The sequence below is a fragment of the Echiichthys vipera genome (genome assembly GCF_963691815.1).
Source record: "Echiichthys vipera genome assembly, chromosome: 10".
Taxonomy (NCBI): Eukaryota; Metazoa; Chordata; class Actinopteri; order Perciformes; family Trachinidae; genus Echiichthys; species Echiichthys vipera.
In genome coordinates this window covers 4248229-4268921 of record NC_139835.1, presented here as the reverse complement: position 1 = coordinate 4268921, position 20693 = coordinate 4248229, and the positions used below count along the sequence as shown (strand labels likewise).

The 20693-nt window shown below is 42.4% G+C and overlaps 1 protein-coding gene across 1 annotated transcript in view; it reads right to left on the bottom strand.

Annotated features, from left to right (window-relative positions):
* Positions 1-20693, bottom strand: part of gli2a (GLI family zinc finger 2a) — a 100364-nt gene that overhangs the window by 40976 nt on the left and 38695 nt on the right. The window contains exon 3 of the mRNA XM_083922013.1: positions 722-827. Coding sequence (XP_083778139.1) covers positions 722-827 — 106 coding nt within the window. The remainder of the gene's footprint in view (positions 1-721; positions 828-20693) is intronic.

The window sequence follows — 20693 nt, the reverse complement described above, 5'->3', positions numbered from 1 at the left end:
GAAACGCCATTAAAACACACCCAAATGGCTACGTTTCTCCTTGATCGCTAACATCACTTTCATCTTTACTTAGCTGGAACAGCTGATGCTAGCGGCTAATGATAACGGCTTCTGCTAATGGCTAATGCTAACGGCTAACGGTAACTGTCAGTCAAACTCCTCTAATCCTTGTGTTTATGGTGTGATTTGCGTTAGGGGACGGGTTCAAACAGGCTCAAACAGACTCTGGTCTCCTGTAGGTTACTGGGCCGGTTCGGACCAACCTGGCAACCCGACTGCTGGAATTATTTTTTGTTGTTGCGACTACGATCTTGAGACACTAGATGGCGGTGTTCTGCTTATTCTCCATATTCAACCTTTAATCATCAAGTGGTGTTGCAACAAACCCTGCTGCTGACAGTCTTAGGACTCGTTTGGTGGTTGGAATCATTTGGTAAAAAGCAATTAGAGCTGACTGCTATGATATATGTTTGCTCGGTTAAAGCGTTTTGTTTTGTTGACGTGTAAACATACAGCTGGAAAGTTTGGTAAATCATTGTTTTATGCATCATTTTATGTGTATTTCCCCAAAAAAAGAGCCTGACATATTTGGTATCTTTGGAAACTTTGAGATCTGGATTTGATAATGTTTGCTTGCACAGCAGGATTTGGTAATGACCGGCCCACCAATGTTTGTTATGGAAGATATACTATGGTTGCTTTGATATCTAATGATTCTTACCCATGCATGGCGTGGAGTGGGTGAGGCTCATAATGGTATCGCCCCTCGTGGTGTCTCATGTCGATCGGGATGGGCGTGTGAAACGTGGGGAAGAGGTGGTGGGCACCTGTGAGTGCAAAGGAGAGAAAAAAGGTCACAAATAAATCAGAAAACAAAAACAAAAAAAACAACTAAATGCAGTGAAACAACAACACTTCTCATAAAGCTGGAGAAATAAAAAGAGGACTGGAATGACAAAAGAAGACAAATATTAAGGCTGGAATACAGTTACTGACTAATATGTGCGACGCAGCATGAGATGCAACTCTACCATTTTACAGTTCCTGTAATCGTGCAGTAATTGAAACCTTTTGCCCTGAGAAGTTAATGTTCATTAAGGCTCTCTCTATCCAGTAAGACCAAAGCAGGGTTTACACAACAATGTGTTTTTATGTGTCAGACAAAGAATGCACAAATCCACCGTTTCCTGCCATAAATGCTCTCATGGCTTGAGGGTAGTCTCATTAGGACAACACAGCCGATCTTCATTAATTACTGTGATTACAACGGCTGAGTAGGAGACATCAGAGTCCTGACTGAAGAAGGAGGAGAGCTCTAGTCATAAAAACAAGCCTGCTAATTCTCTCCAGTTTCATATGTTAAAGTTCCGAATGTTTGATGCAGGACAGCTACCCTGAATAACCCACAGCACATTCAGTCGTGCATTTGTGTGTGTGTGTGTGTGTGTTTGTGTGTGTGTGTGTGCATGATGGAGGGACAAAGACAGAGAGCATAATGCAATGCAGCTCCCTTGGGTTGAGCCCAGGTTGCTATTAGGATTCTTTGGCTGCACGGTCCAGTAAACCTGGGATGACCTGGGAGCAGAGACCACCAAGGTTAAAGGTCAAAGCTCAGTGAGAGCAGATCATTATCTCTACCTGAGAAGACCACTGGGACTGAGTGACAGGGGGAAATAGGTGCGTCTGTTCACACCAATGTCAGTGCGTTTTCATGCACATCAGTAACCTGAAAATGGCCTTACCCCGGTTAAGGGAATAATCAGATTATTGAAGTTCTCCACGTATACATGAGAGGGGGTTGAATGGAAAAATGACGGAGTAACTCTTCCTCCGGTACAGTAGGTGGAGCTCCGCCGACATACAGCTGGTTGGAAAACGGCTTTACTTTCCAGTTCACCTTTCTAAAAATCAAAAGCGGGGGGAAAACGGCCAAATCTTGGACAGAATTACAACAGAAACAGGTCTTCTTGGTAGGGATGTTAGTTGCCATGGTGAAGTCCTCCCTTGGTTAAAAGTTAACCCTCTATTGCTGTTGGTTTTCAGGTTGTTTTCAGCGCCGTTGCTTCCTGGTTCATTTTATTTTATTTTTTTATTTTTACATGGTGTTTGAGAAACCGGAGTATTCCCTAAGCCCGATGTTAATGCGGTTTTTAAACTGCATGTAAACGCACTGAGTGATGATAATATTCCACAAGCACACATACTGAGGTTGTTAAAGTCTGAATAAAATAGGATAGAAAAGTTGAAGTGACTGTAAATACAGTAGTTAGTGAATGATAACTTTTATATTACTGGGGAAAAAGAGGGAGAAATGTAATGTAATCTAATATAAGCTCTTGTTGAATAAATACCTGATTCTTTGAAGTATTTCTTTATCTGCTTTTTTAAAAATGATTTCTGGACACGTCATTTGCATTTAAATCCCAGTGTTTGTCACTGTAATCACAGTGATTATAATATCCTATTGATTGCCTTTTCAAAGTCTGCATTTCCAAACACCTCCCTGTTTGAGATGTGCCTCCGGGGCCTCACACGCTGCACACAGCGCCGTGAAAACAAGGTGCAACAGGACTCTGTGTCTTTAGGCCACGGCAGAACGCTTAACGTTGTTTTTAGGTGATGCCACTCACAAAGACAGACATTACTGCTACTTAACCCTGATGAGCCTTTTGTTATTGTGATTGAGGTAATCATCATGACGTTGTACCATCTTGTTCTTAGTTAATTCTGATGGGATTACACAGGACTGGGAGAGGAGAGCTTCCCCGGGGGCAGCCCTAAACTGCGAACCATTTGACTGGTGTGGAATTTGGTTAAGAACAAGCATTATCCAACAATGCTCGTTTTCCCTTTGAAAGCACTGCCATTACAGCATTATTGGGGCAATGCCAAAGATACAGTTCATTGAGATAAGATTCTTGTACAACTATTCATGTTTTTGGGAAGTAAAAGCCAAAATAGCCCAAACTGTTATTTAAAGTTCAGCTTATAGAACATGATGACTTAAAAACATACAGGGATCATTTCTGCAGGAATTCACTACAGAAATTACAGACATGGCACAATTACACAGCATAAATATGAATGGATACCCTGGTATCAGAAGGGCAAGGGCTCTGTGTTTCAATCAAGATCTACGCCTCTGGATCTCAGCCAGTGACACTCCCTTGCTTTTGTGTGTGAGACAGGGGGCCGATTCCGAGTCAACTTGTGTGTTACAAAGCAAAAAGAGGCACCCAGTAAACGAGTGAGAGGGAGTGAGAGCTGGGAAAAGGAGTTTGAGCTTTGTTTCACAAGTGGAGCCAGAAGTTGGGGCTTTGTCTGAGAGGTGCCCCCTGCTTGTGCTGCCTGGCACATCTCTGGTGGAGAGGGGAGGAGGGCACGGGACGAGGAGACTAGACTAAGACAAAGATAGCGAGGCTTCATTTAGCCGTATTGGAAAGTTGATCAATCAAACCGTCAAACTGAAGGAGCCTATTTTTCCTTTTCTTGAATTCATTACTTTGCATTGTGTTGTGGTGTATTTTCTTTTAATAATGTTTCTGTTTCCACAGGTAGCATTTTACCTTCAAACCATTCAACCTTTTTTCAGCTGGGGTAGCATATCTGCCTATTTGGAGGAGCAGTTAAAACTCTTTATGAATTGAAAAATCACAAATATCAATAAAAATTGCTGATGGACCATGACAGTTCATTCATATGAAAAAGTATTTTTTGTTAAATTAACATTAAGAACTATTGGTTCATTAGTGAAGCAGATGCGCAGATACTAATAGAACCTGCCCTGAGCAGAAGTCCCTGAGGCTTTTTTCTTCCCCTGGCTGCTCCCAGCTCGGAGCTGCTGAATGGGGTTGGGGGGTGGTAAGGGCTGAACTGGCCCCTCCATCACCCAGACAGCTGTATTGTTTCATGGACTGCAGGGACAGCTACTGACAGGTACATGGATGGGACGATTCAAACGCCTCAGTTTCTTGATTTACCGCCCGCCTGTCTCCTTTGGGTGTGCTGGCATGCAGGGTTACTCCACCCTGAGCCTCATACTGTATGACCCAAACAGTGTTGAGGACTGTTCAGACTGCGATAGCACAACTTGTCTCAACTTTTACCACAACGTAATGTGACATATCATCTCTATTGTACCTGAAACCACACACCCACACTGTGCTGTGCTATTTCAGATCTGAACAGCTTCTTAGCCAATCCTAAGTTGTAAGATGTGTCACTTTTACACATCTTACAACTTAAGATGGCTAATTCCCTGTAAAGGACACAGACTTTTTAAAATATGCACTATTTCAACTGTGTGGTGAGACTTTTACTAGAAGGAAAGACAAGACACATTATTTGATGGTCAGTGACCTGGAGGTGAAGCCTGCCTATACTTTGCTAGGTGTATATCAGAGAGCAAGGGGGGGGCAGAGCCCCATTCCTGTATATCTGTTGAGCCGGACTAGGACAAGCTTGATATCATAACCATGACGCCTCACTTTCAGGTCATTAACTGTCCTTTTCAGTCATGCTATGTTTTCCTGTAAGGTGCTAATTTAGTGAAACATGGCAAGGGCTCAAAATGTAGTCAAGTACACTGTGCACAATGCACTGCGGGGTAATCTTATATCATAAATCACAGGCACTTTTAACTGGTGTTCATTTTCAGGGACTGTATCTGCTCCGATCTCTCATAACGTGTTTTATGATTGAACATATCTTTGCCCCCTAGCCCCCATAATGAGGCTCCACATGTGCCAAACATCCTGCCACATCTCCTCCTTTTGAGTTTGTATCCTAAAGCCCGGGTTTGATCTCTCAGTAAAGACAATTCCAGGTGTTCGATGTTAACAAAGGCCCCTACGAGTCCTGTGACTCAGACACAGAAGAAGGAAAAGCACTCTCTCATTAGGTCCAAATGAAGCCCCCAGATCAGGACCATGCTGAAGTGGAGAGTGGAGTGGGCTCATGTCTTCGAGGAAGTACTCAACGATAATAACAATGCCCTGAGAGGCCAGGCCAGGCCAGGAATAATTTTGGGGGGGAAAAGCTTTTGTCGTGCTTTGAGAGAAAGGGGCAGTCAGAGAGAGACAGAGAGAGAGAGAGCGCGAGAGAGAGAGAGAGAAGTGAAGAGCAGAGGAGTAGGAGAGGTGGGGGTGCTCAATTCAGACAGGAAATTCCAGCAGAAAAAGTTGGCCTGTGTCCTAACTACACAGCACCGCGCCAACGGCTATACACAAATGCTCATGTGCATGCATACACACTCACAATTACACACACAGACACTGATTTGTTCTGCAGTTCACTCTCAGTAACCATCAGGAGTGACTGAGACAAACGCAAATGTGTTACTTTGAGGTTAAACAGACATGCCTTTCTTAAACACGCACACACACACACACACACACACACACACACACACACACACACACACACACACACACACACACACACACACACACACACACACACACACACACACACACACACACACACACACACACACACACACACACACTACAGTAAGTGTTATGCCCAAGGTTAATAAAAAGTGTATGTTTAGCCTAATCCGGGAATCCTGCTCTACACACACAACATGAAACCTGCAGGTTTAGCTAGCAAGACGTCGCTTCCTCTAGGGCAGTACATGGGCGAGTGATGGCGACAGAGGGATTAGAGGCTTACAGGAGAGCACGAAACCGCTGCCATCTATGAAAGAAAGTCTTAACAGAGTGGCTCTTTGCTTTTAACAGCCCTCAGGGACGGTAAAATGATACCTGTTTTATTGATAGGGGGATTTTGGGCAGAAGGTAAGTGGATTAGGCCAATGGTCTCTGTAATGACACAAGATGGTTGGAGCGGAAATTCATTAGTCCCTGTGAACTCATGCATATGTTATGTTGTACACATCAAACACTCGCTCCATGGGAAGACTAGCACAGTTGTTTTCCAGAGGTTCTGAGTAAGCACTGTAAAGAGAGCATGGTTTTTATAGCACATCATGACATCAGTGTTTATATTTCAAATGCAACAATGTCCATTAGTCAGTGCTGATTATTGAACCTCAACACTTAAAGTACAGAATACGATTTGTCCAAAGTTAATTTTGATAGCTACTTGGGTAGCTAAGTTTTGCTGTCATTCTGTTATTTGATGAGAAATAGGGTTCCCATAAGAGTATATCAGTAAGGAAATTTATCACCACTAGTATTTAAGCAGCATTAGTCTTGCACTGACAGACCCATCTCCACGACACTGTTGAGTAGAGATGCACCGATAAGATATCGACTTCCATATCGACTAATTAGCTGGATCAGATATCGGATGAATGAGGCTGATCCAGTGTTCCGATTCAGTCATTTCTTTTCTATTAATATCAAACACAGCAAGTTAATGACGCCATTGTTAGTTGGGTTTGAGGCAGTTGCTATATTTTATATTACATTTTAAAATATCTGTTTGCAATGCACTTTACATGGAAGTGTTATTTATTTCTTTTTGCTGCTAATGTACACTTTATTTGTTAATAAATAATATTAAGTACATTTATGTCTGTGTTAATTTGTTCCCTTTTTTTTAACAAGCCTAAATGTTTATGTCAAGCCTGATGTCTTCACTCACATGAACATGTATACACTTCAATCATTCAACAGCAGGATCGGATCGGTAACAGGTATCAGCTGATACGCTCAGCCAAGGTATCTGGATCAGATTGGATCAGAAATAACTGGTTGGGTGCATCTTTACTGTGGAGTAAATATGTATTTCTTTAAACCAATCACATTCGTCTTAGGCAGTTTAAACCAACGATGCCCTTGCAAAATAGACAGCAGAGACGGTGTAAGGGGTCCTCTCTTTAACCGATTGTCAGGCTTTATTCAAGCGTTATACATCTGGTGAGCCAGACTCAAGCAGCACAAATTATAATTTTTGGCCACTTGGTGTCAGTTCCACAACAAGATGAAGGGCAAACACACATTTCAGACTTTACCCTAGTGGTGACCCGATACACATCTCCAACATACACAGATCAACGCTAACATTCATTAGGTTTCTGGTAACCAAAGGTAAGTTAAATATATTCATTCCCTCTTAGCTCTGTGTTGGTCTCCTCCAGAGGAATAAAGCTGCTAAATGCTCCACTGTGTTCACCAGCTAGTGGCCAACTATGTCTGTCTTCTGTTTGGTGCTGAGTAGGTAACTGGGGTCGTCACTACACATTACACACATTTGATTCATTGTTTATATATAGTTATTGATAACTAAAGCATTAAAAATAAAAGGAATTCAAAGGATACCCAGGCCTTTTTGTTGCGAGGTCTGCATTAATTACTTTTTTCTGATGAGCTGTGCGTATATGAGCCAGTGTGAGTGTGTTAGTATGAGGGTCATATGCCTGTGTTTATATCTCTTTGTCATGAAACCTTTATCCCTCCCGCCCAGATGTGCTGTATCATCTCACCGGGGCTGATGTGAAGATGCCTGGGCCTCCGTTCCTGTCCCAGCCTGTTTACAGATCCCACTCAGACCCAGCTGGCCTCTCTCCTCTGCCATCAGTCTCTGTCAAATAAGTTTGCCGGCCTAAGCCAATCATTCCTTAGTCTCAGCGTCAACCCTACGAACCCACCACTAGTATGATCCATCACCTGGGCTATGAGGTGCTGCACCGCCTCTTCTAATTGTTCTAAGGACTCGGTGCTACCAAGACCTCACCTCACCTGGGTTGACATTAACTGGTGGTACTGACGTCAAATCAGAGTCAAATAGGTATCAAGGGAAGTAGCATCGCACAAGGAGACTCATGCTTTTGTCTTGCACTTCCAAATTGTCAATGACTTTCCTTTAAAAAAGTAATGCATTTCCAAAATTGTAGATGTTTTCCAAAAACAGCAAAGATGTATGATCTCAGCCCAACTGAGACCCAGAGTTGACTAAAAACGGAAAAACAGGTTTTGATTATGGAAGTGATGGTGCAATAGGTGGTGTCCAGCAGCAGCAGCAGCACTTGGGGATCATTGCCTAACGACTGCCATGCATCACCCAGCCTGGGTGTGAGGTGTTTAACAGGGTTGGGTTTACCCTTCCTGTGTGAATGTGTGATGTTAGTGCGCAGGTAAGCTTAGTGAGCCTCTCCCTGTGGCAGGCAGTGGGCCTCTCTGTGAAGACTGATGAAGTGTCAGGATAATCCGCTTCCCGTGCAGACTTCTGATTTATCGCCTGGCCTCGCTGGAGCACAGGTGTAGGGCTGATCAGGTAATTAATGCACTGGGTTTGTTATTGTTGCAGCGGTGGTAATTTTTATTCAGGAGGATGAAAGGAAAAACAAAATAAAACCATGGTTCAAGTTAGAGCGAGTGGAGTGATACTTGAAATACTGAGTTGTCACTATAATATATATATTTTTTAACCTGTTGATGAGAATACGTTGAAAGGACAAAATCAACAAATCCAGTTCATGTATGACTTCATCAATCCCTATTCTCTAAGGTCCGAACAGCATTTTTTGCACTTGCCAGAAACTGGCACTAATCAAGCCAAGGCACTTCAAACGGCGGGAACTCAGAGCTTTCCTCTGTCTTCTGTGAGCCCTTTAACCTCTGAGACTCAGCTGATGGAGAAGCTGCCAGTTCACACAAAGAGCGTCCTCAGCGCCCTATGACGGCATCCTCAGCACAAGCTCAGCACTCCCCCACTCTGACTTGTAAACAGTGCTTTTTTATTTAAGGGAAAGGCAGAGGAAATGCCCAAAACAGCATACAATGAGTGGGAGAGGGAGGCAGTGCACATCAATCTAAAGCCGTCTCAGCCGGGGGTCACCATGAGGTGAGGTGCCCCCCGGGGAGAAAGCTCTCCAGGCCCAGGCGGGAGGCTGGGGAGTATCTCCTCGACGAACCTGGCCTGGTCTCCATCAAACTGCTATGCTGAGTCCGTTAGATGTGGTCTCACAGGATGATACACAACATTTCCCTTTTGAACAGTGAGGACACCTCAGACATTGATGGATTTAGGTTTAAAAAAGGCCAGAGGTAAATTCTTCTTGAGGGGAAAATAATTCATGTTTAAAATAATTCCTGAGCCTAGAGATGTTTATACCCATCAGTGTGGAGGTTTTACTAAATAAACGACTGATATCCATTAGTTTCATGGTGACATTTATAGCAGCGAAGTTTACAGTAGCTCTAAAAACATGTGGCCCATTTCAAACTTAACTGTAGGACCAAGTGAACGTCCCTCTACTTTCTGCTCATGTGTGATGCATTACAAGCTGAACAATTCTTAGTATTATTAAAGTCTGGTGAGAATAAGCTGTCAAAAACATTTTGTACCATCCATATGTAGGTTACCATCTAAGATCAAGATTACTTCCATTTGTTTATATTCGGCAACAGTTGAACCAAAGGTCGACTCTCACTAAATGACTGTAAACATCCTCTGAGTGTTACTGAAGCTCAGTTAAGGGCTGATACTTTTAATGCTGGAAATAGATTTGGAAGAAATCAGAGCAACGGTGGCCTGGTGCTGGCGTTCATAACACAATGCAGAGCATCTTCAGTGCAGGGCCCTGCGCTCTCAGGTCGTCGATCCAGATAAGATAAAACGTTAAGGCCGAGCTGTTCACTCACACACACACACACACACACACACACACACACACACACACACACACACACACACACACACACACACACACACACACACACACACACACACACACACACACACACACACACACACACACACACACACACACACACACACACACACACACACACACACACACAAAGCAGCGGGGTCTTATAAACCCCCTTCTTGTCTGGCCTCTTTCTTCAGGGCAGGATTGAGTGTAGAAACCATCTCACTCTGGGAATTTGTTTTAAAGCACTAACAAGAAACAGCTGTGAAGCAGGTCAGAGGGCCTCCGACCAACTGGATTGGCTCTCAGATGACCCCCCCCCCCTCCTCTGGTCTGATAATTCTGCCCTGCTCTTTCTCCCCTTGTTAAATGACCCTCATTTTAGGGTCCATGTTTACCAGGAAAAGATGACGTTGATAGTGGTTGATATGTGATATTTCATGTTTTTAAAAGGCCTCTTAGTTAGAATGACCACCCCAAAGCAGGAAGCCTTCAGATAGGATTATCTTGTTTCAAAAAATGTCTTACATTTTACACAATTGATTGATCTGTCATTAAATACTGTAAGATTTAGAAACATTGTCAATAACAGAAGTGATCTAGAACCACTCCTTATTGTTAGCAATTCAGAATGGCTTCAGAATTTGTTAGACAGAGAAATACATCTACCTCGATACACCACAGACACAAATCCACTGTCAGTCCAACCAACCAACAATCCACTGTCAGACTCAACCCGCTGCTGCTGAAAAGTTCTTAACCCATTTAGACCAGATGCAGCGTTTGCATGTATATACCTTTAAGATCAGATGCAACAATTGAGTGTATACATACCTTTAAGACCTGACGCAACATTTGCGTGTACATACCTTTAAGACAGGATGCTACATTTGTGTGTATATACCTTTAAGACCAGATGCAACATTTGAGTGTATATATACCTTTAAGACCGAATGCTAGGTCTGTGTTTTGGATGTTCTCGTTTTTAAGACAGATGGCAGATGAAATGCAACGCAATTTGCTGAAATACACTTGAAGAAAGGCGGAAGGGGAAGACAACAACAACAACAACAACACAAATTCTCAGTTCGCGAGGGGAGTAACATAGAGGCAGACTTCAGCGTTATTGACATAATATCCGAACATGACCCAGAATTTAATGTTGACAACGCTGCCATTCTGCACATTTTTTTCCAGAAAACCCTCAGGGTTTGGGAGGTTGTTTTGAAACAATACTGAGGTTTTAGAGCTTGTTTTTCTAGGCGGACTTATGTCTCTCTCTGAGCTAGCTAGCCTATTAACAGTAAACTGGTCTCAACCTGTTTTCTAAAGTAAAAAGAATAACAATGCTATAATGTTTGAATTAATTTTTCGAATTAAAATAGAAGAAGAGCATTCTTTTTTGGTACGATGGTCTGTTCAGTTTAGATGCTGTGTGTAGGGCTTTTAATGATAATATCCTCTCTGCTGCACTCCCCACTCCTGCTGACATAGTGATTGTTCATGATGAGGTTGTGAGAAACCTAACATTACACTAAGCAATTGTAATTGTGTAACTGTGATGTAGTTGGATAAAGAAATAGATGCCTATTAACGCATAGACATTTTAAATTCATGGTTTGTCGTGTTCCTTATCAGTAGTGTATGAATGTAGATGCCATGTCATTTCATGATGTATTTTTGTAAGTTTGGGTCCTGGAGAGACAAACCATTTCTCAGGGTACAAAAGGTTTGCGGACCTGCTTTAGTGTGAACACTTATAGGCTACTAACAGGTGAATCCAGAATTATTTTTAATTCCTCCGTTCATGTGAATGAGCCGTAGATTGTGCTTTGGAAGCGCTAGTGTGCCTGTCATTTTATACAGAGAAGTCAAACTTTTTTGGCTTCATGCACCACTGAGCAACTTCCATTGGAATGAAAGGGGCCCAACCTCCACCACTCTATCCAGATTGTTATATTTAGACATGCAGTAGACCTACTATAATTCCTGGGGCATTTTTTGATTCAGTACTTAAATTGAGAAAACATTGATTTTTTGTCACTGTCAGAACCAACACACCAATTCATGAACTAGTAGGTATATCAAATAATCTCTGATCTGAGCTGAATCAACACGTCTACTCAATCACTTTGAACTGCAGTGTAGACTATTGTATCATGACAACTGTATCTGGTTTGTTTTTGTATACCAATGTGGACTATAAAGTGACATGCATACTTATCAAATCAAGAGCAATGGACACAAAGCCTTATGTTTTCTGATGAATGTTTGTAATTGATGTAAATGAAATCAAGTAGACAAAGTCTAGTGAGGCATTAGCCAACACTATATTCCTGCTGTTGTGAGCAGTCATCTATGACGTGCTTGCTGACTGGTTCTCCATCTGTTGTTGTTTCAGCCAGTTGGACTGTTATCACAGCTACCCAAAAAGGAGAGCTCCTAACCTCACGGTGACAAGAGAACTGATTTAAGGCCCGTCCACACAAACTCAAGTTTTCCTATAATCGCACAACTTCTGTATCGTTTTGACCGACCATCCACACGCAGCCAGCGTTATCAGAGCCTGAAAAAGGTATCTTTTGAAACTGGGTTCCAGAGTGGGAAAATTTGAAAACGCCCCACATGGCGCTGTCGTCTGGACGGCGAAACTGCATATTTTGTTAAACGATGCTGACATCGCCTAGCCTGACTCTCGCCAGATAACTTTGGTTCCGCCTTGCTTCCGTCTTGACTTCGCCTAGCTCCACTCAACCATCTGGATTCGCTCCAAAGGAAAGTGATTTCAGGGTCCACAAAAAACGGACAGGAGAATCAGGACCGCTGGGCGGGGTTTTATAGATGTGACGTAGCAGAGAAACAACAGTTGTGATTCAGACAACAATGTCGGCTCGCATCGAGGAAGCAGGCGTCAAGATGGTTGCTGCTATTTCATCCGTGTTTCCAATCTAGAGAATCTTTCTTCTTTAAAAGAACACAGAGAACGGCTCTGAAGGCTTTTGGTGGTGGAAACCATGTCGGCTGTTCGGTTTGATTTTTCCGTTGCGTCGCTCTCATCAGCTTCATGGGTTGGTTTCCATGTGAGTGGTTGAAGTAGCACGTCAATAAAGATGATGGACAAGTGGTTTATCCAATCATATGCAAGGATTTTTTTAAAAAGGCCCAGCCTCCTGAAATCACTTTGCTATGGAGAGATCCCAGATGGATGAGGGAAGCAAGGCGGAACGAAATTCTTCTGGCGAGAGTCAGGTTAGTCATCGGCCACCTCCAGCATTAACCCCGCGGCGTCACATAACAACAACAGTGCTGCTGCGTGAGAGGAGAGAGACGGACCCATAGATCCACATGCGTGGGAATGAATTAGGCCGAGCACAGATTTCTCCCTTTTCCCTGATGCTCTGAATAAGGAGCTAAATTGTTCACTAGCTTTTTAGAAATAAAGTTCTAAGAAAGTGTGGACATACTCTTACGCACCAGCTTAATGTTATAGCATATGAACAATGCAGCTTTGATTTTCTAGTTCCAAATCCTGCACAGCCACTCTGATGAAGAACTGTGGAGAGACATTTCCCATTCAGCACCCCCTTCTCCCCCTCGCTCTTTGACACGAGGCTCTTTATTTAAACATCCTGGTTGTTTTATACTGAATCAGTGAAAGGAAATAGTCCCATGGCTCAGCATGGGAAGCCCAGTTGTCTGAAAAGGTGCTGAGAAGAGGGACAAAAAAGACGACTCACTCATGACTGGTGAGTGACGTAGAAACACGGTGTAGGTTTAGAGGTATGTGGAAAAGTCCACAGGCAGTGCTACTGGTTATTGGTAAATTGAAACAGCATCAGTTTTCCTTCCTGTCTCTTGTGGTTCAGATAAAAAAACAATAAACAAGACTTCCTGGCTGCAGGCTAGAGTGAAGGAAGAAGTGAGGAGAGCTGGTTGATACAATGATAAGCACAGAGAAAAGGAAATAGGAAGAAGAAGAAGAGGGCATGGGGTCAACAATCGCATGAATTATTAGGGCCACAACCTTGGGGAACTGCCAGGTCACAAAACATGTGATTTTAATGTTTCTCTGGTGCAAGGTGGCGAGATTACTAAAGGTTCCTAAACTCAGGATCCAGAAAACTTATTCGCAGGTTTGATAGGGTCCTGTCAAGCTCAAATAATGTATGCACAGGGCTCTTTGGGGAGCTGATTTTGGAGAGGCCATTTCACATGATGAGTGGGATGTGTTTGGTTGAGCTCCGCAGGCTGCCTGTTTACCAACAAAGCTAGGGAGTTGCAGTTTAAGGTTGTACACAGGCTTCAATTACTCCTGTGAAACGTAACAAATTCAATCCACTGCTTTCAAAATACTGTAATAAGTATTAGTTATCCATCGATCCATCATCTTCAACCGCTTGTCCCTAACAGGGTCGCGTGGTGCTGGAGACGATCCCAGCTGACATCGGGCTAACACCAATTAACAACAATGAACCTAACACCTGCATGTCTTTGGACTGTGGGAGGAAGCCGGAGAACCCGGAGAAAACCCATGCAGACACAGGGAGAACACACACAAAGAACTCCACACAGAAGGGCCCCAGCCGGGATTCAGAACAGGAACCCTCTCGCTGTGAGGCGACAGTATTAATTATTAATAAGTAGAATTACTGAAGGTTAATTTTTTTGAATGATCTCTTATTAATTGACTATTGGATCAATGTGTGCAAAGAAACTGATAATATTTTCATGAGGAAACTAGCCTTGGAACCTATTTCCTTTATCCTGGGAGTACAACCAGCAGCTTTGAACCTCAGCCCCTCTTCACTGAAGCTGCTTTTTAATGATATAGAGATGTATCCTTATAAAACTGCACAAACCCCAGTAAAGCAGTCTACCGATTCGCTCACATTGCACCACAATCAAAGACATGGAAGAGTTAAAGGTGGAGGGAGGTGGGGGGTACAGGGGTGTAATGATAAAGATGTGGGTTATCATGCGGAGGTGGGGCTTCTTTTGTTTGGTTTTCTGTATTAAGATATTTCTTCAGTTTGTCTGTTTATTATTTTTAGAACCAGACCAAGCTGATTTTATTATCTGACATCGGCCTTTCACAGACATATTGGTATCGGTATCGATGTATGTAGACTATTTGTAAAAAAGACTATTAGGTAAAAACTGCATAAAATCTTTACCCTCTACTATATCAATATAAAAGTATACATACTGGATAACATTAATCATTGCCAGAGAGATCTCAGTCTCCTCCCTGCAGCTACCTCTGGCAGCAAGGGTGGCACTGATCTGAACGGGAACGCTTGCATCTCTCTGGCTGCTCTGCAGCCTGGAGGGCAGTGGATATGTTTACTTGGCCTTAATGCAAGTATGGAAGTCAAATAAACAAGGGGCCCTATGGGTAACACATGTTGCTTTCATCAGTCGCTTGCTGGCAAAAGGGTCGAACCGTTTATTAAGGAGGGATTTGCGACATCGAAAGAGAAAAGGAGCTTGCTCTGTGTTAGTCTACATGTCTGTCTTCATTATATTTGATGGAGGCAAATATATAGGAAAAGCCATCAAGCTGAGTGGTGAAAAGCTTAAGTCAGAGAGGAAATGGCAAACCCAGAAAACAGTTAGTCTACAGGGTAAATGAGATCCGACTTTGTGTACTCTGTTTTTTTGCAGAGTTGTACTTTAAATCCTGTGTATCTTTGATTGTGTGTATTCAGGTGTGTACACGTGTGACTGTAATATGAATGTGTTTCCTGACAGTTGACAGTAGGGCAACCAAAGCCTCTTGGCTCCAGAGACAAGAGCAAGTGGCCAGGACATTACTCAGCAACAACAAACAACGGCCCTCAAGATAAGGAATCATTTGTCACTGGAGCTCAACTGACAAACAGCATGCATTGTGTGATAAAATTAGCCAACACACCGCTTCCCTTGTGTGACACAGAGAGAGTTGAGTCACCTCGGGGTAGGCCTGTGGGGGAATCTCCTTTATCTGACAAACACTATCATGGATATGGTCGGGAAGGGCTCTCAATAATAAGGAAGTTGCTTGCTCTTATTGTAAAGTTTTGAGCAGGATAACAACCATCCTGTTTCTGCACTATAAATAATATAATAATGAATGACAAAATGTAACAAACAGAAGAGAAATTAAACAGAAACTATAAAACGTTGTTTAACACTAGGGATCAACCGATAATGATTTTTTAGGGCTGATGCCAATACCAATTTTTTTTCATCAGCCTTAGCCAATGACCGATACAGGCCGACAATTTTCTTGAGCAGATACTACTTTTGCTCAAATGTTAACAAATGTTACGAGACTGAAGCAACATGGAGCTGCCTGTGGATGCCAGTCTGTAAATAAAAAAAGCAGTGGTTCGCATTGGCCAATGCGATACACGTAAAAAAAGCAAATATTGGCCGATAATATCGCCTGGCTGATGTATCTATCACGATTGAACACAATAAATGTCAGTATAACATGTGATTACAGTATATTGGTTGTCTGTTAAAATAACATTTGGGGATTATGTCTAATCAGTTTTAAAAAGAAAGTAAAAAAGTATCTCTGCACAAGTAATATGCACCCTGTGTTGCACATTGAGAGCCATGCTTGCCATGTTTGGTGTAAAGCCTAGGAGTGATCAAATAAAGTGAATTTTTGAGCTTGCATGAACATAGACCTTTTTTTTCTGTCTTTATAACCCAACTCTCTCCACTCCATTCATTTGACAGCTATAGTTATTACAATTTTAAAGTAAGTGAAAAAGAGAATGGAAATGCTGATGACAGCGATACAATCAAGTAGTTGCAAACGTAGTTAAGGCATGCAGGTTCTGATTAAAGCCTGAACTCCCTATATGCTTGTTCCCCATGCAACCTGAAACTAAGAGAGAGGTAGGCCACTGAGCTGTGATTACAGGGACTCCTTTGTTGGAGAGCTGAAAGTGCGTTTGAAAAGTTTTACTACAGTGAAGATTGATTTCAATGAAGGGCTGTAGTCAACACCAACTCCACCAGGTCCAGTCGAGTCCTTTTCAAGAGCAAAATAGGCAATATGGTATGTCCAATCATAATATTGTGATTAAGGAGTTAATATGGACCCTCATCAACTGCACCGTACTGGACACTTTTTTTCCATGCCCTCAGAATAATTTGGAAGAGGCGATCGATTCCTAAATAAATCATCAATCTGCTCCTTCCTTTTGGATTGACTTTGGTAATTGGACTTGGTAACTTGAATGGACTTTACTATGAGAGGAGCTGGTACAGGGGCCAGTAGATAAGTCTAGCAAAATATTACTTAAATAAACTCTGGGTTTACTAATTACATTATTGGGTCTTCGTTTTATGTGTAGGGACTCTTATCATGCTACTGCAGAGGTTTGGTGTTATTTTGAGCAGAATTAGTGGTTAAAAAAGATGCTTTATTGCCTTCACCGTACTACCCCGAGCTAATCAGTGTTAGCCACTCTCCCGGATTTCTCCGTTAATAGTTCATACGCAAAAAAAAAAACTGCCTCGATGACTTATTTGATGTATGCAAGTGTCAAAAAAGACCAATGGAATGATTTTACGCCAGAAGTACACTTTAAGCCTGTTGTGACCAACTGCATCATAATATGTAACCTTAATGTTAAATAATGTTAAACAGAATCCAAATGATTTGTATTTTCATTATGCTCAGGTACAATGACTTTTTGTAATTAAAATAGAAATAAATAAATCAATAAAAGCAGTCATGGCACCAAAATTATCTATCTATCTATGCAATCATGCCACAGACAATGAAAACTAAAACATCTTACACTCTAATTATAAAATCTGCACTGTATTATAATTACATACCCATGTTTGGTTACCCATACTTAGGAATTTTGACTACAGGCCATTGTACTCTGTCATTGAGCACTTTTCTAGACTGAATTACTGCCAGAGGGCTTCTATCAACATAGAAAGTGAAACATTTGGGGAACAAATTGAAGACAGTGTAGGTAAAGTACTTCTTACTTGGACTACAGCAGCGATCATAACAGTGGAATTTCATCAAACCTTGACATTTTGGAGGGCTAAAATAAGACACCCCTAAAAAGGAGAGAGTTCCATATGCTATCTCAGTCTCAGTAACGGCGCAATTGAGCGTCAACATGGTGAAGCAATTACAATGTGGACTTACGCCAAACTCCAGGCTCCAAAACAAATCCTGGGTAAAGACTTGTACGCTTATCTTGACTCATTTAAAAAAGAGGTGGAAAAAACCCTTGGTAAATTCACTTAACGATCTGTTGATCTGTTTCCAGTGCATAGAACCATTTATTAAACCTAGAAAATGTTGTTTTTTAAATCTAAAGGAATCCCTAAAGGGAATTTTTGCTCAGCTTTAAGTACCTAAAAAAACAAATGACTACATCGACTTATCATATAATTCTTTCACTATTTCATTTGGTTTTCTCTTTCATTGAAACAAACAATCAAAAACCATCTGGCTCCTTAGGTTGGAGATGGTCGTCTTAGGGTTTAGGCATTGTGGCTTTTGTTTTTGCAAGGCCTTGATTAGAAAGCATTTTCCCTTTGCCCTGCTTCAAAGCCCCAATCTAAGAGCACATTGAAGTTTTTACTGTTCCTGCCTGGCTCTTGATAATTATCCACATGTGGCACAGTTGTGATCTTCATCAACCAACTCTTGTTCTTTTTGTGGGGAAAGGGTGCCACATTTTGCCACTGTATTATTCTTTATCTTCTCTTTAAATGAACCACATTAAGTAATCATGTGAAGTCGCACGCTGTGGTTTAGGAGAGGGGGAATGAATCCGGGCTCCAGCAAAGGCGAGACAAATGGCTTTTGATTTTGGTGGCTTCAGCTATGTGCAATGAAGATTTCCGGAGAGAGAATGTACAACTATTATGCAGCCAATAGTTTCCACCCATCTAAGAGCGTGATCACACTGTCCTCCCGGACCACGACCCGGACTTTAGGGTACTTGCCCCCCCTCCCTCTCCCCCCAGCCCCGTTTGTACTCACACTGCCTGGGCCTCGGCCAATGCTTCTTGCTGTCCATACGCCATCACGCCGGAACACGTCACACGCATTGATCGCGTGTGTGTGGCTTTGTTTACAAATCTTTCCACAGACCTCTGAGTTTTTGTGCGTCTTGTCGACTGTTTTTGAATATTTTCATCCGACCAAATCTGCAGTAAACACAACGTGAACCTTTCACCACCATTGTTGTTGTTGTTAAATGTCCGCGCATGGTCCGTCCTTCTATTTACATGTCCGAACAGGCGGACATAACGCTACTGCCGTAGGGCTCGTGCTCGTACACGTGCGCACGCTCGTGCTCGTACATGTGCAAACGGCTCCGCTAAAGCCCACCTATTTCAAGCGGGCCGTGGAGGGCCAGCTGGCCCCAGTTGAGCGCGGAGCGGGTGCGCTCACACTCCTTAAAGGTACTAGACGTTAGCTGAAAAACCGGTTTTGGCCGCGGCCAAAAGGACAGTGTGATCACGCTCTAAGACCCACCGACACTTCAACACTGTTGTTCACCCTGCAGGTCTCAGGTAGCCCATGAGATCTGTCATCTCTCCAAGACTGTAGTAGCAAAAGTCCTTGGTACTTAGGATGAAACACACCAGCTGTGCACGGCATACTCTTCATAGATATTGCTGTTTTCAATGTAAGCCCATAGACCAGCGTTAATGTGCGCTTTCATATGGTGCACCACATCAGGGAATGTCCAGTGCCCTATTTTCCAGGCTTCAATATCAGTTGACTTTTCACTCAAGAAAAGCGGTGAGTCTTTCAAATTCTTTGATGTACTCTTGTGTGGTGTTGTAAATGTCACAGTGGGTCAAGAGAAACATTTATCTGAATCCTATAGACATTGACGAGCCACAGTCCGAGCAATATGAAGATAACTTTTCACAACACAAGACATTTCCTGATAACGAGGAAAAATACTTTTTTTTATCAAATTGGATCTTTAGGTGAAGGAACGATTGATGAGACTCCCAAGAAAAGTGACAGACATTTGTTTAAATGCCTAGTAAGACCTATATACTGTTTACCTGACAGTAGTCTTACTGTATGTAGTAGACGCTGAAACCAGAGCACAGCGCTGCATGAGATAGATCTGGAAATGGGAGACTTACCTGACAGAGACTTGTGATTCCTGGTCAGGACAAATTCTTTGTACTTCATTCTATGTTTAGTGGCCTTGTTGATGTACAACACATTAGTTGTGTGCAAGAGATTGCAAACAGCACCTATCATTCCTATAAAATCCTCCTGCGGATTGGATGGATCAATGGATCAAAATGAATGTGTATTAGTGTAGTAATGTGTAGTAAAAAAAATTGGGGGGCAGCCTTTCACCGTGTGCAATATTTTCATGATTTAGATAACACTGTTCAAGATTGTACAGTTAGACTTGCAAAAAACCTGCAATGTCCTCAAGAATGTAACAGAGATTCAGTGTGTTGTTGTTGCAATGGATGGGTCTAGATCTAACCTGTTGGTTATTACTTGCTCAGCATAAACCTGCTGTGCCCATCATCTTTCTCACCAGTGCCTGCTCTCTCATCAACAAGCTGCGGCTGCTGATTACCAACCAGTGCATGGATAGCTGCATGTTGGTGGTAACAGAGACCTGGTTGCACGAAAACATCCCCGGCTTAGATGTGGAGCTAACATGCCTCATCGTCTATTGTCCTTTGGCCTCAGCTGAACAAGTAATTTTGACCCAGACGTAATTTTTCTAATTTTAGTTTTAAGCTGCTAAGTGTCATACTTGTTGACATCCATGTTTACTAGCCTGCAGTCTTCTTGAATGTGTATCGTGTAACCTGTTTACATGTGCAAACGCTCCCACAGACAACAATGCGGCCGAACATAACACAAACACCGAACACAATTACGATCACTTCTTTTGACAGTGAGACAAATTTTCATCAATAGGAAAGAGGTAAAATTACAATAACGTTGTTTTTTAAGAACTCAGATCTGTTGTGTTGTAGAAATACGAGGATTGGACCCGGAAATCATATTTTGAAAGGGCGTTATGTCACAACTTAACAGCCG